The following is a 27,446-nucleotide window of genomic DNA, read 5'->3' on the forward strand; positions in this document are numbered from 1 at the left end:
AATTACAATAGTAATATGTAATGAATAAGATAATGAAAGATTAGAATTCAAATAAGTGATAATTACACAAAATAAATGTCTATGCCCCAGAAACTATTTTAAGATATGTCATAAAGTATGAATGTGCTGGTGACATTTGAATAGAATCAAATTTTGTAAAATAGGTATGTTATGCATATATAAAAATATGTCTACATCATATATGCATGAACTGGAGCAATAGCACAGCGGGTAGGGCGTTTGCCTTGCATGCGGCAGACCCGGTTTGGATTCCCAGCATCCCATATAGTCCCCCAAGCACTGCCAGGAGTAATTCCTGAGTGCAGAGCCAGAAGTAACCACTGCGCTTTGCTGGGCGTGACCCAAAAAGAAAACTAATTCAGAAATGCATAATACTGAAAATTGAAAAGACATCAGGTTTTAAGATTGCGACATAGAATACATGTTAACTCTTTTTAAATGTATTATATATTTACAAAATTGTTTTTAAACTTGGCAAAAACAATATACTATAATTATAAAAAAAGCAAAATTACCCAAGAAATCGCAAAAAAAGAAGTGTTACATAAAATATAATAGAATAATAAAATTAAGGACATACTTGCAGGCTATCGAATGTAGCCTGCCCACAGGGCAGAGTCTGGCAAACTCCCCGTGGCATACCAAATATGCCAAATACCAGTAACAATGATGGGTCTCATTCTCCTAAAGAGCCGTGAATATAATCTCAGGGCTAGGATGAAAGAGACGTTACTGGGGCCTGCTCAAGGCAATCGACGATTAACAGGATGATGAAATGAAATGAAATGAAAATAAAATTAAAAAGATGAATGAAGTGCAAAAAATTATCAATATGGATCAAGGTGATGAAATTATAGCTATGTTTAACGTTTCTTTATTTTTTCTCTATGTTATGTAAGCCTCAATAAGCGTGTTTTCATAAACCATAGAAAACAAACTTTGAAAATCTGCTTGAAACAGCATAATGATAATTTTTTAAGCATATCTATAGTTTCTAAAATTGGTGTTCTATATATTGTGTTCTATAACATATTATGCCTAAATTCAGGGAGGAAGTTTGTTTTCAAAATTGTGTTCCAATATCCGTCTTCCACTATGGTAAAAGTCAGTCAACACTCCCACTGCTCCAATTTAAATGTGTTTCCTCTTGTACAGTCTTCAGAGGCAATGGAAAAGAAGTTTCAGTTTTTAAACAACAGGTGATCTGACATGTCATCTTTTGTGTAAAAGCTAAAATGGGTTAGCCTAGAATTCAGCTTTTCTATAAATTTACTAGTTTTCTGTGAAAAATGTTAGTTTCTATTTCTGACTTAGTTTTGACGGAGTAAAAAAAACACAGGGTTTTATTTTTCACTAGAAGAAAAATTAAATTACAAAATTCCCATTTACAATATTCAAAAAGAATTAAATATCTAGGATTATATTTAACAAGGAAGTTGAAAGACTTCTATGATAAAATCTGTAAGTCACCATATATATAAAAAAAAATAGAAGCAATCCAGTATAGATGCCCAACAGATACATGGAAAATTGAGTCCTAAAGGAAGTTGAAAAGACTTTGAGATTAGTAATCCAGCTTTTTACCATCAATCTGTGAGTACTCTGTAGCAGCCATACTTTGCTTAATGATCCACAGCAATGTTAAATAGCTACAACCAGTAAAAGTTCTGGTTGCAAATCAAATCAAACCATAGAGCTGTAATAGTCATGTATTTATATGCTCATTTACTTATTGATTTTTGGTTTTAGGATCACATCCAGTGGAGTCCTCGGGAGCTACTTCTTTTGTGTGCTTAGCCGTCACTCACCATGTGGTGCTGGGAGCAGAACTTGGCCTCCCGTATGAAAAGGAAGTCTCATGTATTTCTTGATTATTGTCTCTAGAGCAAGACAGAATAATTCCCAACTAATGAAATTAGCCCTTTGAATATTTGGGTTTAGTCATTGTAGCTTATCAGTCTGATGATTATAAAGAGTATATGAAAATAACTCATTTCAAAATAAGGTTTTAAAGAAAGATAGCATCACTGCTCTAGTGGTAGCCTTATGAAAATAATTTTGAAGACAATAATTTCTATATGTTTAAAGTCCTACAAAGAGATTGATCTAAATCTATAAATTTCAGAAACTCAGAAAAATAACTGCATTTATTGATGTATATGGAAGTCTACATTGACACAAGTAAACATCAAACCCTTGGAGGAGGGTGGGTTGAGTTTCCCTCTCCGCCCCGAGCAGATCCCCGACAGCTGAAGACCTCCAGACCCAGTCAAAAGTCATGCTGAGACCAGTCTCCACACGCTTGGACGAGGAACCAGCAGAGGAACCCAGGTGTGCGGGACCCGGGGCTGAGATCTCCAAGTCTGCTCGGTTCGGGACTGGGCCTCCTCTACCCAACTCCCCCACCTTCCAGTGGCTAGACAGTTACACCCACCAACTGCCATGTAACCCATCAACGGCCATTCAGAGACTATAAGACCAAGCTTCCAGAAGCGTGCAACTGCATTCACATCTACGCAATCTGCTATTCTCTAGTTCTCATTCTCAGAGAACCCAGCAGGCTACTGAGAGTATTATACCCGCCTATATGCCTGACCAGGAACAGCTGTAAAGGTGATCAGAGGCTGCCCCAAAAGCCTCCATCTGTCTCGAAGAGCCTGGCAAGCTACTGAGAGTATCCCGCCCGCACAGCAGAGCCTGACAAGCTACCCGTGGTGTACTTGATATGTCAAAAACAGTAACAATGAATGGTCCTCATTCCCCTGACCCTGGAGGAGCCCCCAACATGTCATCGGGCTACACTTGCACGTGACAGGAACGGATGGAGATGATACTGGGCCCGCTCAAGCAAATTGAAGAACGGGGTGATAGTGATAGTGACATTGACACTAAATTATCAGAAACTAATAAAATTCTTTAAAATGATATTTTAGGAGTCAAAGAGATAGTGCAGTGGGTAAGATGCTTGCTTTGCATTCAGCTGTCCCAGGTTTGATCTGCATCACATTTGATCTCATCAACCCCACCAACAACAATGCCTGAGCCCAGAGTCAGGACTAAGCCCTGAGCATAGTTAGATGTAGCTTCTCAAAAAGAATTTTTTAATTACTGTTTAATGAGTTATCAGTCAAATATTACCTATGGAGCACCAGAGCAAAAGTACAGCGGGTAGGGTTTTTGCAAGTATCATACCCAGGTTCTATCTCCAGTATCCCACACGGTTTCCCCAAACCAGCTCCAGGAGTAAATCCTGAATGAGTATCAGGAGTGATCCCTGAGCTTTGCAAAGTGTGGCCAAAAATATGTGCACACACACGCACACAGTGCTTTCACTGTCCTCCCATTGTTCATCGATTTTCTCGAGCGGGCCCAGTAACGTCTCCATTGTGAGACTTGTTGTTACTGTGCATATCGAATACGTCACGGGTAGCTTGCCAGGCTTTGCCATGTCGGTGAGATACTCTCAGTAGCTTGCTGGGCTCTCCGAGTGGGGCTGAGGAATCGAACCCGGCTCGACCGAGCCAGCCGCGCTCAAGGCAAACGCCCTACTGCTGTGCTATCATTCCAGCCCATATATATATTCATGTCTAGATCTTAATATGTCTTCAAATTTGTAGCCAGTCATTCAAAAAATATATTCTAAGGAATTCAGGGGGGAAAAAAGCAATAATATTATTTAAAAAGTACTAAATACATCATTTACATTAATTGTTTGGGAATCAAAAGGGAAAAAATTCTTCTTGGAGTAAAGTATAATATCCTTTAAGAGAAAACAAACTCCAAGATGATGAATAAAACTGTGAAACTCAACAACAAATAAAGAATTATATGAAGTATTACTTACGGATATGATTCTGAAAGCTGTTCAGCTATTGCATAAGCTACTGGGTCTCTGTCTAAAACATACAGAGTAATATCTGATTCTTTCTGTAGAATGGCTTTCGTGTGTCCTCCTGAACCAAACGTCATATCGAGAAATACCTAATAAACACAGAAAATAATTTATCACCTAGCTTGAACAAAACTCTTGTTTGCTAAGCTCTCTAGTTTCTGAATACAAATAAAGATTTCCAGTCACTAACAAACTTTTTTAAAAAATGAAGTTGTCTCATCACAAATTCAATTTTTCAAATGCAGGATCTAGATCAATTATGAATCATCAGTACAAAAGACCAGATCACAGTATTGATAATCATCTCAGGCACAGGCTGGCAAATTTAAGACAAATCTGTATTTCTTTCAGAGCAGCATCTGAAAGAAAAGAAGACATTACCAATATCTACCAAATTGGCAGGGTGACATATAACTTCCCATCTATTCTGAGAGCCTTTTGAGTGTGAATGATTTGTGAATAATAATTTTATAAGGTCAATAGAATATATAAAAATATATATATACATACATATACATATATATTTATATACCTGGATCATTCCAGACAATATAAAGTTAATTAGCTATTACATTTGGTCACATTATAAAGAAAGTACATCTAATTTGTACATGAAAACAAACATGGAATTTAGAAAACAAATGTGTGAACAAGTTAGTTGATTATGGTGATAGGGAATAAGGAATCCTTTGTGCTTCTTTTCAAAGTAAGGCTCACAGCTCTCTGGGTCTTCATAGATGATGTGAATTTTTTTTTAATGCACCAATGAATACTAAACCACATACCATATAAGCAGAAGTGTAAAAGCATGTAAACATAAACTTATTTGAAAGTTCATACAAACACTACACAAAAATTCCTGTTATGGATCTGTACATTTTTTTACCCTGAATGTTATAATATTTTAGAGTGAATGATTTTAAAAAAGCACAAAAATGCTTTGATTTTTTTCTCAACATAAAGAAAGCACTGCATTTGAATGCAGATATATTAGCATAAATTAATCTTATATTTCTAGCACTCACAGAATCACACATATCATGGGTATATGCCGTTTTCATCATCTAAAATAGTAACCTGAAAATATATTTAATATCTTATTAGTAAAGTTCCAAGGAATATTCCATTCCTAAACTGTTTACTTTTTGAATTAATGTAAAAGTAAAAATTGTCCACCATGACTTACTTTAGTTTTTAAATTTCCAGAGCTTACCATGATTTAGCAAAGATTTTATCCCAGGCAAACCATAAAAATTGCTTTCTTGCAATGCTCCAATATTGTCTGGACTTAAACTAAGAGTATATCAAACTAAATGTTTTGAATATGATTACTGTGTCCCAAGCCAGGAAAGTCCCAATCAATATTTAAAATCAGAAATCCTCATCTTTAAAAATATTCTGAAAAATGAGTGAGATGATTATAATTTACATGATTATTTTTTAGTAGATCATGATTATGCCCTTGGAGATGTACTGATAATCAGGAAAGTTTCCAAAGAAGGAAAAATAATAATCTATTATTACCAGTCAAGTGTAACAGAAAACAAAAATAGGAAGATGAAGAAAACTGATGAAACTAGAAGTGAATCCCACCATATGCCATGGGTTATTAGGTGACTGAAACCATCAACTTTCATTTTTAAAATGCTATATGTTATTCATTAAATAAATGACTAAATAAACACAACAAAAATCAGGGTTATCTACACCTGTAAGACACGTCAAGTGATGAAAGCGAGGAGATGACAATTATATCTCCTTAGTTTTCCTGGGTCACTAACATCAAATAAAATTTTTCATAAGATGATAAACCATTTCTTTGTTTTACAGTGAACAATAATTTGAATATTTCAACATAATCCTTTTGTATCTCATTTATACAAATATTCAAATTTATATCTTAAGCCTCAAAATTCAAATGGATTTCTTGAAATTACCTTTAATGGATTTATCTTAAACACCAAAGTCATATTTGATAGTGGGAGTTTGTCTTAGAGAATTTATTCTTGTAATTTCACTGATTACCAATTTAATTCTGGTGAATTCATTTAAATCCTTGAGTTTCAAATGCTTTATCTAAGAATTAAGAATACAATGCATCCCTGCTTACCACATCTAAATTTATTTAAAATTATCTATTTTCTCCTAACAAGCATGAAGTGGGTATTATTTGATTTTACACTTACAGAAACTAAAGTTATCTAAAGCTTATGAGTGGCAAATACAGGAATTAAATACGAGTTTAGATGGTACTAAAACCTATGTTCTTTCTTGTACTATTCTGTTTCTACATTAAATCATTAAAGTAAGTAAGTAAAGTAAGTAAAGGCCCTCCCGTTGATCGTCGATTTGCTCGAGCGGGTCCAGTAACGTCTCCATTGGAGACTTTGTTGTTACTGTGTTTGGCATATCGAATACTCTCGGTAGCTTGCTGGGCTGTCCGAGAGGGGCAGAGGAATTGAACTCGGGTCGGCCATGTTGGCCGCTTGTAAGGCGAACGCCCTACCGCTGTGGTATCGCTCCAGCCCTCTATATTTGATTTACCAAGTACTAATGTTTTTCTATTTGATCTAACAAAAGCTCAGTTAAGAATTTTGGGGAAAAGACATTATTCCCAACTTTCACAAAATAGAAAACTCAGGTGCTAAGTGTTACTATGACAGAATTAAGATCATATCACTAATGGGAGGGGGAAAAAAACCCTCTAGGTCTCACCAACTAAATTCTGTATTCATTCTGAATAATAAAGGGAGAATAGAAAGAAGTAGAGAATTTAAAAAATAGGGGATTGGGGTTGATTCGATAGCACAGGGGGTAGGGTGTTTGCTTTGCATGCGGCTGACCCGGGTTCGATTTCCAGCATCCCATATGGTCCCCCGAACATCGCCAGGAGTGATTCCTGAGTGCATGAGCCAGGGTAACCCCGGAGCATTGCTGGGTGTGACCCAAAAAGCAAGAAAAAAAATAGGGGATGAGGGTGAGAAGCAAAAAAATATAGAAGGAAAGTATAAGGCATAAGAAAGAATGATGGCAGTTATTGTTTTAAAACTTATATGAAAAAAATTAAGTGGGTTTTGCCTTGCACATAGCCAACCCAGGTTTGATCCCCGGCAGGCAAGTGACCCTTGAGTGAAGAGGGGGATTAAGCCACGCGCACAACTATTTGTAGTCTGACCAACACCAGCTTCCCAAATAACAATAAAACATTTTTTAAGCTTTTTAATACATCACTCATTCCCACTAGAATTTAGGCTCCTGAAAACAATGCTTCTTATCTGTGGAGTCTGAGGACTCTTGACATTTCTCTCTTTTTACCTGTGCCCCACTCCTTCTCTTCCTTAAAGCAAGTGCCTAAATATTTAAAGATTTAAAAAGTGAATTACCTAAGAATTTATGAAATTTAAAAAAAATAAACTTTCCTGTGGTAGTGATATTGATGCCTGCGCTATCAAACCCATAGCCTTACACAATCAAGACATGTGCTGTAACACTGAGCTACACTGAACCCAACTAAAAGTTTATCTGTTTTCAAATTAAGATTTTTTAATTTAGACACCATGATGTACAAAGTTATTCAAGGTTGGGTTTCAGACTCAACATCAATCCCATCAAAAAAAAATCAATCCCATCAACCCCATTTACCTTCTCCACTCCTCCAGCCACCTGCCACTTTGACAAACATGGTTTTAAGTTTGATTATTATAATTTATATCTCATAAATTCAGTACTGTTGATTCTATGGTTCAGATATATAGTTTAGTAAAGTCTCTTTACCACCAGTGCAAGCACTGCTGTTGGCAGACTACAATTTTCCCACCTTTTACCTAAAAAAATAAGTAAAGACGCCTTTAGAAAGAGAAAATCCTAGTTATTCTGAGGTCTTAATTTTACAATTATACAGAAAAGAGAGAAGTTTTTCTGAAAATTGTAATGAAGATGGGGTGGGAATGGGGGTGGCCATATTCCAGGAAGGATCAGGTCCCACAAAGTGATCAAGTGATCAGACCTCAGGACAGTGGTTGGATGGTGAAATAAAAGAGGACAGACCCTCAATCAGGAAGTTCCGATGGCTACTAAAGTTTACACTATCAGTCCCTGTAGCACTGTAGAACTGTCCATCCATTTGCTCGAGTCGGCACCAGTCTTAATGTCTCCATTGTGAGACTTGTTGTTACTGTTTAAGGCATATTAAATACGTCATGGGGAGCTTGCCAGGCTTTGCTTTGAGGGCAGGATACTCTCAGTAGCTTGCCAGGATCTCCGAGAGGTACAGAGTAATCAGAACCAGGTCGGCCACATGCAAGACAAACGCCCTACCCGCTGTGCTATTGCTCCGGCCCTCTGTTCCAGTGCAGCACATAATAAACAGAAAATGTAGGTCTCCGAGGTGATTTGTATATAGGGTCCTTGATGACACTGAATGGTGTATGAGTGACACTGGATGATATATGACTGAAACTGATAGGTTCTTAGTACCATGAAAGCAGGGCTTCTTTGTAAATTATGGTAATTTAAGGAAAAAAATAAACTTGAGGGAAGTGATTCATAATTCCAATCCTTCAATTTCAGCTCCAATTGAATATTGCAGTATTAGTGCATACTAGTTTACAAAGTATATATTTAATGATGTAATATAAATGTGTGAAAATGAATACAGAGATAATCTAACTTATGACTTACAGTAATAGAACTATATATATGCATACATACATAAATATATATAAACAAGTCCAAAGATGTTCAGCTTTTTTGGGGGGGAGGGGTGTTTAGGGTTAAAAATGGCAGAGTTCAGGGAACTAGATGGTGAAAGGAATAGAACTGAGGTCAGCCACATGCAAGACAAACAATGTACCATCTCTCCTGTCCAAAGTGACCAACTTTTTAATTTAACATAGAAGTGGATATCTAAAAGAGGAGTTGTTCCTTCAACGATTTTTTGCAGACAAAAATAAGAATTCAAAAAAAAAATACTCGTGCAAACCTGTTTACTTAAGTACAATTTTCAACAACTAAGATATAGAAATGACCTAAGTTTCAATCCAATGACAAATGAGTAGATAAAAATTTGGTATGTATACATAATGGCAACAACTCAGTTCTAAGGAAAAAAAAAGATCTTGCCTCTTGCAAAAATATGGATGGAACTCTAAGGTGTCATGGTAAAACAAACAAACAAACAAAAAAAAAACAATGAGAAATAAGTTAAAGTCAATAGAAAAAACTCGAACTCTTCTGAAATCTCCAAGGGAGAAGAGGAAGGGTATAATGTACTGTGGTAGAGGGAGAATATCATGTTGCCTATATCTTGGAATACATCTGTGAGTAAATATGTGGCATGTGTGTATGTATGTATGTATATATGTGTATGCATAAGGCTATATATGAAACACATTTTGAAGATCTGTGCAACTTTCGTTGTAGTTTTTGTTTTGAGGGCTGGAGCGATAGCATAGTGGTAGGGCATTTGCCTTGCACGCAGCCAACATGGCCGACCCGAGTTCGATTCCTCTGCCCCTCTCGGAGAGCCCGGCAAGCTACCGAGAGTATCGCGCCCGCACGGCAGAGCCTGGCAAGCTCCCCGTGACGTATTCGATATGCCAGACACAGTAACAACAAAGTCTCCAATGGAGACGTTACTGGGCCCGCTCGAGCAAATCGATGAACAACGGGAGGACCTTTACTTACTTTACTTACTTAACTTACTTGTTTTGAGATGACACCTGAGTGTGCTCATTGCTTACTCCTGGCTCTATGCTTAGGGATCACTCCTGAGGGGACTTGGAGGACCATACGGGGCACAAGGATCAAATCCATAATCCACCTGAAAATTTCCAGACACTCTGCAATCTTTTCAGTCCCCAAAGTGTAAAATTTTACCTCAAAAAAACAATCTTGCTAACCAATGTTACATATTTTTTTAATCATTTAAGGCCAATGAATTCCTAATATTACAAACTGATTCACTAATGGATGCAATCTTTATTAAAATTAATAAATTCTATTCAGACACCTATAATTAAATGTTTTATATATATGTAGCATTTTGTTATTTGCTGAACAGTCTATAATTAAAGTAAAAATATTATTTTAGGTTAGATCTTTTATTCAAATACAAGTAACATTTTATCTCCATGATCTCCTAAATATCTAAAGAAAAATAATTAGGTCCTACCTTTTATCAAGATGAGTCACATTCAAACAGCTGAGCTTTAACTGAGGATCTAATGTGGACAGGGTATAGTCACAGACTTTCAGAATTCAGAGAAACATAACAGAATATTTATTCCACCCCCTCATATTTACTTATAAAGAGACCAGGAGAGGAGTTGATACTAGTTGAGGGCAAAACTAATAATACTAAAACTCAGATTTTGTACTCTTTCCACATTATTCCATAACACTCCCCCATTGCAATTATATAATAAAACTGAAATAAAAATACTTGCTCTTTGCCAAAGAATTTTTCCTTAATATGAGGACAGAAACACTTGGGGACTCTGGACATTAAGTCTCCAACACAGTAAGAAACAATCACTCCTATTTTTCTAGTTATTTAATTGATCTTATGGATAAATTATGTTCAATTACATTCCAAAGATAATTATGTCACATATGTGATCTAGCATAAATTTCTCCTTTTATGTATAGTAGCACATAAGACTGTGGAAAAGACTGGCTTCATAATAATTTATAATTTATAACTGAGGCGGAAATTAAAAATAAAAATTTGAAACAAAAGCATGGCGTTAAAAGAAGTTGGAGTCAGGAGTACCCACAGAAACAATCCGAATTCTTGAATTCTAAGTACATTCTTATTATAGCACATCTAACTCAACACCTCAAATAGGATAACCCTCAAGATCCAATTCAAACTGTACTCTCAACAAGGAGGGGCGAGGGAAATCAAGGAATTTGCCCTAGGTCATTCTGCATATTCTAGACAATTAAATAAAATGTTTTTGTTCTGACAATTCTAATCACTGAAATTTTCACCCTGGAACAACATTGTTAAAACTGGACATAGGATCATATTAAGCAGATCTTTCAGTTTCATTTCCCTAATGTTGGTTAGTCATTTCCAATCTGTGCAAGACTTTTAATAGTAAGTTGTCATATGAATTTGGAAACAATATGGCTTGATTTCACTGTAAAATTTCTTCCAGTGAGTATTTACTTTTCTCGCAATTACTAATTTTGAATTATCAGAATCAAACTGATTCTGAAATAAATGTAGCTAAATTTTACCTATTTTCAATAGCTTTATTTAAAAATACTGGAATGTCTAAGGCACATATTTAAGTTTTCCAGTATTCAGGCTGGAGCCTTGCAAGCAGGCAATCCAGGTTCCACCCCCAGCACCCCATTTGGCCCCCAGAAATGATCCCTGAGTGCAAAGCCATGAGTACATCCTGAGCACTGCTGGATGTTGTCCAAAATAACAAACATTAAGTTTATAATTAATCAAAATCCATAGTACAACTTAAAATCTGAACATTTAAGTACTACTTAAAATCTGAAGTTTCAACAAGAATAGGGCCATAGAAGGCAATATATACTAAATTATGAGTCTTCCAGTCTGATAAAAGAATACAGCTTGCACAGAAATAATCTCTAACCAAAGGAAAAAAGCAATGTAAAAAAGGCATATGTTGTATTTTACAAATAATCAAACCTTTTTTACTCAGTAGTAATATGATGGACAAAACTTCAGTAGATTACAATTCAACTGAGCCTTGAAAACTGAAAAGAATTCTGAATTTACCTTTACTTCTTAATTTCCCATATTCTCTAAGTCCAATTTGTTATTGATGAGTTGATTTTTATATGTCTTAAATTTTTGCACTTCCATTTTTAATTCAGGTCCCTATATTTCCTTGCTTTGTTACTGCAATTACATCAGCACCTGTATACATATCCTAATCTCACTTCAAATTCTTCTTGCTACAATATCATTTCCTAAGGAGATCTTCAGGACTTGACATTGATTGGTATTCAAACACAAAAGGAGTTTCAAGTTAAGAGCTGAAACTTCACGGGTAGGGCGTTCGCCTTACAAGCGGCCAACATGGCCGACCCGAGTTCGATTCCTCCGCCCCTCTCGGAGAGCCCGGCAAGCTACCGAGAGTATTCGATATGCCAGACACAGTAACAAAGTCATAAATAGATTAACACTAAACGATTCCTTGCCTATGCATTTCTTTCCATAATCATCTCTTATTACCTGCAGACACATATTTCATAATGCATTCTCTAAATATATATAACATGAACAATTACTAAACATGGCAAATTGTTTCATGCCTTCTGATTTTTGGCCTTCTTTCATCTCATTTCATTCTCATACAATTATAAGAATTATAATGTATCTATAGCTATAAAAATTAGAAAAAAGTAATATGGCAAACCAAAAATGGTCACTGAAATTTCATGTGGATTTCAATCTGGAAGTCAATATTTTTAATATGCAATTATTTATTTCTAAACTATTCTTTGGTAGAGCCTCTACAGATCTATATTCTCAGTACCAAACAATTTATGGCATACCAGAAAAAAATCTATTAAAAAGTAAATGAACAAAAGCAACAATAACAAAATTAAGAATTAATCAAAGCATATATAAAGAAAGGATAAGTCACAAGTAAGCAGAGCAAATTTGACTCTAATCTGTAGCACTGTAGCACTGTCCTTCTGTTGTTCATTGATTTGCTCAAGCGGGCCCAGTAATGTCCAGTGTGAGACTCGTTGTCACTGTGTTTGGCATATCAAATACATCACAGGTAGCTTGCCAGGCTTTGCCATGCAGGTGAGATACTCTCGGTAGCTTGCCAGGATCTCCAAGAGGGGTGAAGGAATCAAACACGGGTCAGCCGGGTCGGCCACGTGCAAATCAAATGCCCTACCCGCTGTGCTATAGCTCCAGCCCCTACTCTAATCTAGGTTTTATTAAAGTGAAACAAGAAGAAACAGAAAGAAATTTACCATCTTCATATGTGTCACATACTGCATTATCTGTTGTGATATATTCCCTGATTTAACCTCCATATTAGTCCTATGAGAGTGCAAACATAAAAATAATGCTGGAAAGGTGGTGTAAAATGAAATTACGGCAGTCACAAAAGGCCAAGATAAGTAATTTGCATCACATTTGCTAGATAATGAACAAGAGGACCTTTTTAAGTACAAAAAAAATAGCAACATAGTTTCAGCTGTTAGGTTATAAGAACACAGTGGTGATCCTGTATAGAGTAAACAGCTGTCTGAATGGCTAACAAAAGTAAGACTAATAATAACAATGTATAATGCATACTGAATGACTATACCAAATATGGTCTTAAACATTCTATCTGCCTTAATCATTCATTTTGAACACAGATATAAACAGCTATTTTAATGTGAATCTCTAAACTATACTTTGAGAAAAGTCATTATTATTACAATTTTACAGTAAAGAAACAGGCGTCTAAAGCAAGTTAGGCAAATCATCCAAGGCACTAATGATAAATGGAAACATTTCAAAAACAATTCTTTCTCTTGAATCTGCACTACTAAGAACTTTGCATTTACAAAAAAAATAGATGTAATGCTTGTTTTATTTTTTGGACCACATTCATCACCCAGTACTCCCACAGTTCTGCACTTGGGGTCAATTCCTAACATGATCTGGATACAAATACAGTGCCAGGATCAAACCTGGGCCTCCTGCATGCACCTAACACGTTCAGCTATTTCTAATGCCTCCAATTACTTTAAGAAATTTGTAGTTTTACTAACTGCTACTATATTAGCAATGCAAACAATTCACAGTGGGCAGGGAGAAGGATTGGGGGAGTGCATAACTTGCCAGCGATCAAGTCAGGAGTCAGTCTTGTGTAAGACAGGCAACTTAACCTCTGTATTATCTCTCATCTCAAATAGCTTTGCTTTAATATAGAAAAAAGAGTATAAAAATTAGATGTGGAGGGTGAAGTTAAAGAAAAATAAATCATCACAAAGAATGCTATCTGGATAGTCAAGCGGAAAACACATTATTTGTAATGCAATTACATGAATTATATGTACCAGCAGTCACTATTAACACATGCTTTAAAAGCAGCGTAAGTATTATGACATCTTGCATTACAGACAAAATCATACTCTTTCATGATGCAACAATTTATTAAAGAAAGCATAAATAAGTGATACAATTAAAGAAAGAGACAAAAGAAAAAAAAAGCTAGATTTCTTTTCCTTTACTTCCGTAATAGCACAGCGGTAGGGCCTTTGGCTTGCATGTGGATGGCCCTGCTGACCCAGGTTCAATTCTTCCGCCCCTCTAGGAGAGCCCAGCAAAAGCCTGGCAAGCTACCCATGACGTATTTGATATGCCAAACACAGTAACAACAAGTCTCACAATGGAGATGTTACTGGGCCCGCTGGAGCAAATCAATGAACAACGAGAGGACAGTGCTACAGTGCTACTTCCATGCTACTACATCTATCCCGTTAGCATTAAGAAGATTAGACAAGGGACTGTGGTAGTATAGCAGGCAGGGTTATCGCCATGTACACAACCAATCTGGATACAATTCTCTGCACCCTATATGGTCCCCAAGACCTATCAAGAGTGATCCTTAGGGCAGAACCTGGGGTAAGCTCTGAGCATCACTGCTGTGGCACAAAACCAAACCAAAACCAAAACAAACAAAAAGAAAGCCAGGTCTCACCAGCAGGAGAAAACTAAAAGTGTGAGACAGGAAGCAGGACCTTAGGGGTTTATAAGAAGGCTCTCCTGGGGGTGGAACTAGAATCTATGGCGTGATTAATCTGTGTGGCCACTTTCGTGTCTGTTATTTCCCAGAATGGAGAGAAAAAGAAGACTCAGAAAGGAAAAGACCATCGTCACCATTTTGTGAGAACACTAATAATTGAAGCCAGGTTAAAATCTGAAGTAGAAAGCATGGTATTCAAATGACTGGTTAAACTAGTTAACAGGAATTATTAATTTACTGCTAGGATATCAGAACATTGTGAATGAATTTTCCCACAAAGTCTTTGATCTCTTATGTCTTTAAGGGCAGTCAGCTGGGAGCTTTATTCATATGTTATATTCAGTTCATATTATGTTACCTGCTACAATTTTCAGGTTTATCTGTGAACTCCAAAGCGTGAAGAAAACCTTGAAGGTTTTACATGTCTGTTTCTTAGACTGTGTTACAGAATCTAGGATGTCTTTTCTCTTGATAAGAAGGAAAGCCTATGTGGTATGAGGTGATACCTCACTGTTTTGCTTTCCATTTCCCTAATAAAAAGTGTTGCAAATATTTTTATGTACTTATTAGCTATTAGTATATCTTCTTTGAGGAAGTTTCTATTCATCTCTAAATATCTTTTTTTAATAAGCTTATCTGGGGGAGGGGTTTGTGTAATTTTTCAAGTGTTTTATATATGTGGGATATTAACTCCTTATCAGATATGTAAAAGGCCCTCCCGTTGATCGTCGATTTGCTCGAGCGGGCCCAGTAACGTCTCCATTGAAGACTTTGTTGTTACTGTGTCTGGCATATCGAATACTCTCAGTAGCTTGCCGGGCTCTCCGAGAGGGGCGGAGGAATCGAACTCGGGTCGGCCATGTTGGCCACTTGTAAGACAAACGCCCTACCCGCTGTGCTATCGCTCCAGCCCATCAGATATGTGGTGGGCAAGTATTTTCTACCACTCTGTGGGGTATCTTTTTATTGTTTCTTTTGCAGTGCAGAAACTTTTTGGGGAGGGGTTGTTTTGGCTGTGCTCAGGGGATATTATGGAGTGCTAAGAGGAAAGCCAGGTTGGACACGTGAAGGCAAACACCTTACCCACTGTCTGTAGCTCCATCCCAGAAACATGTTTTTCTTTTCTTTTTTCTTTTTCTTGCTCCAAAACTTTTAACTTGATGAAGTCCTATCTACTTATTTTTGCTTCTGGTTGCTTAGTCATTGACATTGAAAAATAATATGGACACTCCACAAAAAACTGAGAATTGAGCTTCCAAACCTCCCTGCACCTCTATTTTGAGGCATATACCTAAAAACGCTACAGAAAAGATATCAGCACTCCAATGTTCATTAGAGCACTATTCACAGTAGCTAAAATCTATAAATAACCCAAATGTCTGTCCAAGAACTGATACCTGGACAAAGAAATTGGCCTATATATAAAATGGGAGACTACTCAGCTATAAGGATAAAATCATGCGATTTGCCACTACCACTACATAGATGGTATTGAAGTAATAATGCCAAGTGAAGTCAGTGAGAAGTAGAGGGAGAGAGAGTTACAGAATGATCTCTTTCATGTGATATATATATATATATATATATATATATATATTTAAAAAAACACAGGAAAGAAATAACAAAAGACTAAAGGCAACAGAACCTAATATCTAGAATACAGAAGGTGCTTACCATGGGGTGGGGGGAAGTATGACGTGTGGGAGGAGGTAGCCTGAAAACAACAGTGGACGGAGTTGTGACACTTTGGTGCAGAATACGGTGCTGGAACTGTGTATGCATGAAACTCTATCTCTAACAGCATTGTACATCATTGTGAGTTCACAAAATTATGTGTGACTTCGGTGCTGCTACAACGACACATGTGTGCATTTGGTGGCCCAGAGACACTGTCCGTCCTCCCCAGGCCTCCCCAGCAAAGAGACTGAGAAACAGAGAGACAGGGGACCACAGCCTGATGTAAAAATGACCTGTTTAATGCAGAGCTGCTAGCATACATACTTATTAGAACAATTTAAGGGGTTTGAGGTAAGGACACAGGTGTGATTGATCAATTACATATGGAAATTTACATAGATCATTTAAATAGATAGACCATAGGAAATTTTCTTGGGGAGATTAAAGCAAGGAGACACTCTGTTTCCCAGGGACATCTGCATTGCTTTTATCTTTCCCTCTAGTTGTATATTTTATTAATACTTGAAGTTTGGATAAACACAGTAAGAGACCAAGATTCCAACAATTATCTGGGCTCTGAGAGGAAGCAAGTCTGTAAGACTAGTTCCTGCTCTGAGAGTACGCAAGGCTTTTACCAAAAAGCCCTGCCTAAGTCCTCAGGTCAGTTCAGCTTGTCTTTCCCCATGAGGGTTTTGTCTCTTAAGCTGTAACAGCTTGCATCAAGACCATGCATTTATTCTTTCTAGACTGTACCATTTTGATGCCTGGGTAGACTTGCCACTCGCCCTGTTCCCAAGGCGGGAACCTCCCTTTTGAGATGTAAAGAACTACAGCAACTGAAGCCTGAGTCAAGTAATTATGAATAATGCCCAGAAGTAGATATATTTCTGAATCAATCAACTCCCAAATATTAGGAGCATAGAATTAGTGGTCCTTCTTTGTTTAACCAAAGAACACTGCTCTATAGTAAAATATAGTAATACATGTATATGTGTGTGTATGTATGTACATATATATAGTAAAACATAGTTTTTTTTTAAAAAAGGCTATAGGGGAAATATGCCAAATATGCCAAATACCAGTAACAATGATGGGTCTCATTCTCCTAAAGAGCCTTGAATATAATCTCAGGGCTAGGATGAAAGAGACGTTACTGGGGCCTGCTCGAGGCAATCAACGAATAACAGGATGATGAAATGAAAAAATGAATGAAAAAAAATAGGGGAAATAGAACAGTAGGTATAAATACACATAACTTCAAATACAAAGCAGTACAAATACAAAGTTCAGAATTACCAGAAAGTTTTGAATTATAAGTAATCAAGACTGACTTGGGGAACTCTGACAATGAGAGGTAAAAACACAGAAAAGGTTAAAAATAAACTTTAAACTAGGGATGTTAGCAAGAGCATGGTAATCTTCTCTAAGAGGAGGAAAAGGGGCAATTCATTGATGAAGCCTAAAACACTCAGTTGATATCCAACACCTCATAGTGATTAAACTAATTTTGTTTTTTAAGCAATGAATATCAAAAGTGTCAAATATCAGTGAGTATTATAGTTATTCATGGGCCAAGATATCTAAGGCTTAGATAAAATTGTTAATATATGTGGGTTCTTTCATACTGTCTGATTTTATATAGAGAGAGCAAATTTTGTATCTTTTAGCTAAACACAAATATGCTTATTGATCTGCTGAATCATAATTAAGTTGGAAATTTTTTAAACTGGTTATGAAGCCTAACTATATGAAGAAAGTTTTGGAGAATTCTCAATCTAAATTTCTCACTAAGACTCAAAAAATAAAGAGAGAGTGACCACGTAAGATTACCAAGACAAGGAAAATGTTTTAAAACCTAAGATGGTATTTTAACCAAAATGTCTTTAAGAGTTTAGTAAAATCCTTGAATACAATTCAGAGACTCAAATATTAAGATGCTAATTATTTAGACATGATATTCAATGAATTATACTAAATATGTCTATGGTATTACATCAACAAAAATCCTTAGTTTAAAGCATCACTGGGAAAAAGTATCACTGAAATGTTTCTGACTACTGAGATAAGCTATTGTTCTCCTAGCACATGTTCAATCACTTAAGACTATCACTGACTTCTATCAGGTTTTAACTGTTTTCTGTCTAACAAACTAACGGGTAGATATTTGTCATACTGATACACTCATAACACTAAAATAAAATAGGACATATACATACAAACACTGAAAGCCTTATAGTCAGCTAGCATCTGAATAAACATTTTCCTATCAAGCCATGTGATTTATTATTGCCTTGTCAAACTCTGTTGAATATCAGCCTGCTACATGCTTATGTTGTTTTATCTGTATCTATTACATGTGCTTGTGAAAAGGGGGGGAAATCAAAAGAACAGAAAAGCTATGCAACAAACAAAAGAATAACTGGTTTGTAATAAGTTGATCTCTTTCCTCATTTTACAAGGAGTCTAAACATGCATCTTGTAGCTTAAATTCTACCCTATTCAAAAAATAACTCATTATTTGTCAAAACACTCTCTTTGTTGTTTATAAAGTATGCTCATTAATTATATCAAATCAAGTAATTGGAGTGTTCATCCTTCCTTGTCATAAGAAACCTATAAACCAGGATGAATTTCGAGTTCATGTTCCAGCACGTGTAATAAACTGCCACTTAATCAACTGCCTAATATAGTACTTAAATTATTACAAGTAGCTAAAAGTGATATGGTATGGGAAATATAAATGAGTTTAATTTCACAAAGGCCTTTAGCCAGATATTTTCAATCTGACAGCACCTTTAATATTAGAAAAAATGAATAAATCCAAATATAAATAATAACTCTTGGGGGCTGGAGAGATAGCACAACGAGTCGGGTGTTTACCTTGCACGCAGCTGACCCAGGTTCAATTCCCAGCATCCCATATGGTCCCCTGAGCACCGCCAGGAGTAACTCCTGAGTGCAGAACCAGGAATAACCCCTGTGCATTGCTGGGTATGACCCAAAAAGCAAAAAAATAAAATAAAATAAAAAATAATAACCCAGGGGCCAGGCCCTGGGCACAGCCAACTATACTGTGATCCATTAGTACAGACCAAGGAGTGAGCCATGAGCAACACCAGGTGTGGCCCTAAAAATCAAAAATGATTGATGATGATGATATGATGATGATGATGATGATGATGATAATGATAATAATGATGAAAATAACACCTACTTATGCAACTGACAAAAAGCAAGAAGTCCACATTCTCACTCTGGAGAACATTCTCTTTTTCTCTCCCTTCTCCACTTCCTCCAAAACCCCTAAATAAAATTTTATATTTCAAAAAAATAGAAGAAGCAAGGTGACAGATGAATGAAAGATGGAAAAAGATGCAGTACTCAGACTAGGATAATGACAGGGGAAAGACAAGTTTTTGAAAGAAATAACAAGGAATGTTATCATAAAGAAGTACTCATAAAAGCTATGATTATTTAAAAGAATATTATTTGCAGACATCAAGATTGTTACAAAACTTTCAAATCTATTACATAAAAAAAATCATAGCATTGGCCACCAAAAACATCAGGATAAGCAAAGATAATCTGTTTCTATTTCAGGCAAATCATCATGATCCTCTAAAAATATGGTATTTCTATTTACACTCTTACATTTTTCTTTTACTAATGACCATGTTAAAGTTATAGTATAGATTCACACTTGAATCAATGAATAAAGCATGTCTTCTGTATTAATTCAGAATCACTAGCAGAGAATTAGTCATATGATATCGGAGATCCCCAAATGTCTGGCTTACTACTTCCTTTTCAAGGAAGAAAAAACACCTCAGTTATCCCCCCCAAATTAAGTGAATGAATACAAAGTGTGTACCAATTGCACTTCTTTGTACATTGTTCTCTGGATTGTTCAAGCACACTGTCTTCTCAATAAGAGCTAGAATGACCACTTTGTAAAACATTCATATAGATGGACTCTTTATAATAATCGCTTAATGATTATATTCTTTCTATATGCTGAACAGGATTGCTTTACATACTAAGTCTACAAAACAGGTGTTATTTTAATTTTTACTTCTGTTAGATTTAGAGAGCAATTTCTCTTACAGAGAATACTTACTGAAGGCTGTATAGTTAATAAATGGTAGAACTTTTTTGAACCAATATAAGACTATGCCTTGAGTCGTTTTTTAATAAAAACCTCCTATAGTTTCCTAAAATTTGGTTTTTATTAGTGCATGAATTAGCGTTATTTCTCCTCTGCTCAAAATTTTCATAGCTTCCCGATTCAGAATTTACCAAGAAACAGTTGGAGAGACAGCACAGTGAACTGGGAGTTTTCTCTGTATGCAGAGACCTGGTTTCGAACCCTGATACCTAAAACAGTTCCCATTGGTCCCACCTGGACTAATTCCTGAACAGAGCCAGGAGTAAGCCCTGAGAAATCCCAGATGTGGCTCCAAAACATAAAACATGACTGTCACAAAATCTTCACACTTGCTCAATCTTTCTGTGCAACACAGCTCCTATATTCAAGAATGAAGTATTTGCTGAGTTTTCTCTTTTGGTCTTTGCTTAAATATAATCTTCACGTTTTGTTAAACACAATAAAATTATTTAAATTATAATTCCTTTCCTCATCAGCACTCAGTATTCCCTATAGCCATCCCTTACTTTGCTTTCCTTCGATACCAGTACTCTAATCAAACCAAATCTATATTACAACTTTTTTTTATATTATGTTTATGCAGTCTCCCATCACTAGTGCAAGCTCTAAGATGGTCAACACACTTTTATATCTTCTACTTCCTAAAATATAGTAACCATAACATGTAGCAGAGTTGAATTAATACTTCTTGAATGCATATATGAATACATGGGTACAAAAACAATTCAAATTATATAACTTTTTCAAAATAAAATGAAATGGAACTGAGTCCAATGAACCAGAAATTCAGCTGTTTAACATACTTAAATCTAATGTACAAGAAGTTCCATTATCCAACATACTCACTAAATATCAATCAAATCTCCTGTGAGATGCATATTGTTTATTCTATTTTACCAAATAAGAAACAGACTCCAATGTTACAGATTTCCTGAAACAAACTTTGGTAAGTACTGAAGCCAATACATGAATTTAGACATTTTTTCAATAGGAGGGTCCTTGATAACTTTCTACTTTATCAACTTGACTCCTATATTTTATCAAAAGCCTAGAATTTAAATATGTAGTAACCTAATATATGTCTTTAAAAACACCTCCATGAGTAAACCATACAATGCTGACATGAAGGAATATTGCTGTAAAGATATTTTATGTGGACATAGTTAACTGCTAAATTAAGCTGATGAAGAGTAAAAGAGGATACCCTCATAATGTGAATTGGACATCAACCAATATAAAGTGAAAGGAGAAAAATTAAGTATTTTAAACAACAACAAAGACTACTTCAGAACTGTAACATTCACTTCTGCCTGAGAATGTACCTGTCAGCCTGACCTAATGATTCAGACTTGCTAGGCCCCACAAACTTATAAGCCAATTTCTTAAACATCTTATTATGTGTATTAGAAGAATATGGTATACACATATGTTCTGTTTCTCGGAGAGCTTTGGTTTTTATAAGATCTGTCTAAATAAGTGGTAGATATAAACAGAAGCTCCATATGTAGACTTCCAGCCATATTATGACATAATAGATAATAAATATTTATTAAGCACACATGAATAAAGAGCTGAATCAAAGAAAAAAGAAGAAACCAAGTCTATAGAATCTTTAAAAAAATATAATCTGTCAGGAAAAGATATTTAAATAAATCTTCAATTGGTATTAAGAACATATTTAACTTGGGTATATTATAAAAAGTAATTAAAGATAATGCAAATTAATGTTGATAATTTGATATAGATCTTAGATTTGATACTGGCTTTTTTTTAATAAGTTCTCACCGTTGACTTTCAAATAGAACTGAACACGAATCCCAATGATTTGCCCACGACAATGGGGACTGCACCAGGGAATTGCCTGGTACTCAAGAGGCAGGAAGCAGCTTCCTGCTACCACTGGCTTGGCTTTGATGGTGTGAGTGGCCAAGCAACTGGAACCGCAGGGCCACAATGCTCAGGCCGCAATGGACGTCTCGCACAGGGGATACTGGCTTTTTTTAGGAGTTATTAATCACTAGAAGTGGTATAAGGTATGATTGGACACATAATTATTCAGTAACATTTCAACACACCGCTAGATAACTAGGTGTGCTCCTTTAAGAACACTAAAAAAAGGAAATAGCAAAGAGGAGTGAATTTAGAAGTGTGTCATCATTCTAGAAGACACTGGAAAAGTTGTTTAATATAGGCTGGTCATAATAGTCTTGTATTAAATATAAATAATTCAAAACTATGTCTGCATACTATAGACTAAGTCTCTTAACTCTAGGCCACATTACCCCCTGTGGGGTCCAGGATATTCCAGGAAACCATAGATGAAAATTGAAAAAATAGTGGATCATGGTATGAGTCTAGGAGGTTGAAGACTTACTGGTTGCAGTAAAAAAGGGAACATATTTTTTGAGAAGTGTCCATACTGTTTTCCAAAAGGGATGAACCAGTAGGCATTCCCACTGGCAGTGAAGGAAAGTCCGCTTCTCCCCACATCCGTGCCAACACCAGTTGCTTTTGTTCTTTTGGATGTGGGCCAGGCTCTGTGGTGTGAGATGATTTCTCATTGTTGTTTTGATCTGCATTCCCCCGATGATTAGTGATGAAAAGCATTTTCTTGTGCCTTTTTAGCCACTCTGATTTCTTTGAGAAATTTTCTGTTCATTTCATCACCCTATTTTCTGATGAGGTTGGATGTTTTCTTCTTGTGAAGATTAACCTGTGCCTTGTATATCCTTGATATCAACCCTTTATCAGATAGGTATTGGGTGAATATCCTTTGCCATTCTGTGGATTATCTTTGTATTCTGGTCACTGTTTCTTTAGAGGTACAGAAGCTTCTTATTTTAAGATAGTCCCATTTGTTTATCTCTGTTTCCACTCAGTTAGTGGTGAGTTATCTTTGAAGATACCTGTAGCTTCAATGTCGTGGAGGGTCTTGCTGACCTTGTCTTCAATGTACCTGATGGATTCTGGTCTGATGTTGAGGTCTTTAATCCATTTTGATCTGACTTTTGTGCATGGTGTTACATAGAGGTCTGAACCCATCCTTTTGAATGTAGCCTGCCAGTTTTGCCAGCACCATTTGTTAAAGAGGCTTTCCTTGCTCCATTTCACATTTCTTGCTCCCTTATCAAAGTTTAGGTGGTCATATATTTGAGGGTGTGTGTAAGGATATTCAAGCTTGTTCCATTTGTCCAGCACTCTGCCTTCATTCCATTACAGTGCTGTTTTAATTATTACTGCTTTGTAGTAGAGTTTGAGGTTGGGGAAAATGATGCCTCCCATCTTCTTTTTCTCCAGAATTGCTTTAGCTATTCATGTTTTGTTTTTCCATATGAATTTCAGGAGTGTTTGGTCCACTTCCTTGAAGAATGTCATGGGTATCCTTATAAGGATCTCATTGAATCAGTATAATGCTTTGGGGAGTATTGTCATTTTGACAACGTTAATTCTCCCAATCCATGAGCTGGGGATGTGTTCCATTTCTTCATGTCCTCTTTTATTTCATGAAGTAACGTTTTGTAGTCTTCTCTGCCCAGGCCCTCTGAGGTACTTGATTTTGTGAGGCATGACTGTGAATCAGATTTCTTTTTTCATATTACTTTTTTCTCTCTCATTATTTGCATATAGGAAAGCCATGGACTTTTGGGTATTGATTTTATAGCCTGCGACATTACTATACAAGTCTATTGTTTCTAGGAGTTTCTTGGTAGAGGCTTGGGGCTCTCTAAATATAATATCATATCTGCGAATAGTGTGAGCTTGATTTCTTCCTTTCCTATCTAGATGCCCTTAATGTCTTTTTCTTGCCTAATCACTATTGCAAGTACTTCCAGTACTATATTAAACAGAAGTGGTGATAGTGGGCATCCTTGTCTTGTCCCTGATCTTAGTGGGAAGGCCCTTAGTTTTTCCCCAATGAAGATAATTCTTGCTGTAGGCTTGTGGTAGATGGCTATATTGAGGAAGGTCCCTTCTGAGCTCCCATTTGACCCAGCAATAGCACTAATTAGAATATATCCCGAAAAGGCAAAAAAGAATAGCAGAAATGACATCTGTTTTTGTATGTTCATTGCTGCATGTTTACAATAGCCAGAATCTGGAAAAAAAAAAACCCAAGTTCCCAAGGACAGATGACTAGTTAAAGAAACTTTGGTACATCTACACAATGGAATACTATGTAGGTGTTAGAAAACATGAAGTCATGAAATTTGCATATAAGTGGATCAACATGGAAAGTATCATGTTTAGTGAAATGAGTCAGAAAGAGAGGGACAGACATAAAAAGACTGCACTCATCTGTGGAATATAAAGTAACAGGACAGGAGACTAACACCCAAGAATAGTAGAGAGAAGTACCAGAGGTTTGATCCACGGCATTGAAGCCGGCCTCAGATGCTGGGGGAAAAGGCAGATATAGAAGGGAACACCAAGTAAAGGGTTTTGGAGATGGGATGGGAGATGTGTGCTGAAACTAGACTATAGACTGAACACACTGGTCACTCAATAACTCTATTGCAAACCACAACAATCAAAAGGAGAGAAAGAACAAAACAGAATGCCCTGCCACAGAGGCGGTGGGGGGAGGAGGTGGGTGGTGGGAGGGATACTGGGATCATTGGTGGTGGAGAATGGGCACTGGCACTTGTGGAGGGATGGGTACCCAATCATTGTATGACTGAAACGCAAACACAAAAGTCTGTAAGTCTGTAACTGTACTTACTTCACGGTGATTCACACACACACACACAAAAATCAAGTATAAGAAAAAAAAAGAATAAAAGCTTGAACCAGAAAAAAAGAAAGGTGACATAGTTCAAAAATGAATGAGAAAAAGGACTATAGACCACTACTCAAAGGTTATTTTTTTATTATAATAATGGCAAGAACAGCTATCTTAAATGTGTTTAAATAATGTATTTTTAAACAAAATAAGTAAAAAACTAGAAAATTACATGACTCAAAATGATTTATTAGATATGGAAAGTAAAAATTTGACTTATAATAATAAATCTACTATCTGCTTAATTTCACAATATTGAGAATTTTTAAAAGCCTCCATTATGGTGTTCATTGTTGCACAGCTCGTGAAATTGTTGATATGAGTCGCCTGTCCTCTTGTACTTGATACCAATTATGATGCCATTTCAATACTGGCCAATTTTAAGAAATGGTAACAGGATAAAAGGCAATTAGAGGCAATTAATCAAACAGAAGTATCTCAAAGTTACAAAGATGCACAAATGTCTAATACAAGCACTAATATATGGAGCATTTACATTTTCAATTGAGAAACATAAAGTTCAAACTACTACAGTTGTAAAGACCAGACTTGATTAAAGAGAACAACTCTGGGGGCTGGAGACATAGTAGAAGGTGTAGGATGCCTGACTTACATGGGGATGACTTTGGTTTGATCCCTGACACCCACTATGATCCCTGATCCCAGAACCAGGAGTAAGCCCCAAGCACAACCAGGTGTGGCCCAAAAAAACAAAAAACAGATGAGAGAGAGAGAGAGAGAGAGAGAGAGAGAGAGAGAGAGAGAGAGAGAGAGAGAACAACTACTTTAAACAAAACTAAAACCTACAAACAGTACTACACTAGTTTCCCTATATAACATAATAGCTTTTTTTTTCATTCCCAAGTTATTTCTACATATATAGAAGCAATCAAAGTTTTCCAGTTTTCAATCCATTCTAAACAGAATCATCTACATAATGACTTCTGGACAAAATGTTACTGAAGTGAAAAAAAGTCCAATTTTCCAATCATACTAACAAGTGATCACCAAAAACAAATTTCCTAACTTCAATTAAATAACCTAGTTCTAGATCGGAGCAATAGTACAGCGGGTAGGGTGCTTACCTTGTAAGCTATTGACTAGTTATTGCAAGCTATTGACCAACACCAAAGATGATCCCAAATTCACCAAGAGTGACCCTAAGTAAAAAGTCTGGAGTATACCCTGAGCACTGTGAGGTGTGGACCTAAAGCAATATATATATATATATATATATATATATATATATATATGTATATATACATATTTCTGGATTTACATTGTATCTATATGACTCCAAAATAAATTGATAACCATTGCAAAGTCTGGAAATAGTTTTGATGTATTCCAAATTTTAGAGACTATTATTATTAACACATAATGTATTTATATCTTGACCATGTAAAACATTAAGCCTATATATTTCATAGAGTTTTAATAGGCTACAAAGAGAACAGAGAGGACACAACATATGAATCTGTAAAAGATTTAGACATAAGCAAAGAAGAATATTTAAGGGTAGAATTAAAATAAAACATAATCTGCCAAACAACTACAGATAATCTAGTTAATCATTTTGCAATAGGTTTTAAACATATAAACAATGAGTACAAGACGTCAAGGAAAAAAGATACAAAAATAACAAAATTAAGACATTAACACAATTCACAATCCCCCCCCACCCCCGCCACCAAATCTCTTTTAGAAAAAAAAAACATTTTCTATTAATTTTTTTAGGCCAAAAAGTAAAGTATACTTCTCTATAACATATCAATACCTGCTTTTGGCTTGTTTGTTTGGGACAGAGAGGGTCACACTCAGTGATGCTAAGGGGTTACTGTATCCCTGGCCCTGCATTTAGGAATTACAGCATCTGCTTTTTTTATACACGAAGTTCACACAAACTATGTAATGAATTGAAATAAGCACAGACTTGCATATACTACTTTCAAAACCTTAAGTTTAAAAAACAACATATCAAAAACTATAGATTCAGTTCTTGAGAATTTAATATTCAACACATGTTAAATTTAGATCTCTTTAAACATCTATTTGAGATATTATCCCCCAATTTTACGATTATTAAGAGTATAATTTCCAAACACAATTAAACTATAATACAACTGAGAAAATAATAGCAATATGAAGTATCCTAACACATTA

General features: G+C 35.9%; 1 protein-coding gene across 5 annotated transcripts in view; it reads right to left on the minus strand.

Moving 5' to 3' along the window:
* The window catches only part of METTL15 (methyltransferase 15, mitochondrial 12S rRNA N4-cytidine), a 231,798-nt gene that overhangs the window by 132,408 nt on the left and 71,944 nt on the right, over positions 1-27,446 (minus strand). For all 5 annotated transcript variants that reach the window (XM_056133683.1, XM_056133712.1, XM_056133693.1 and 2 more), the window contains exon 3: positions 3,866-4,002. In XM_056133683.1, the coding sequence (XP_055989658.1) occupies positions 3,866-4,002 (137 nt within the window). The remainder of the gene's footprint in view (positions 1-3,865; positions 4,003-27,446) is intronic.

This window comes from Sorex fumeus, unplaced genomic scaffold (genome assembly GCF_029834395.1).
Source record: "Sorex fumeus unplaced genomic scaffold, SorFum_2.1 ptg000007l, whole genome shotgun sequence".
Classification (NCBI taxonomy): domain Eukaryota; kingdom Metazoa; phylum Chordata; class Mammalia; order Eulipotyphla; family Soricidae; genus Sorex; species Sorex fumeus.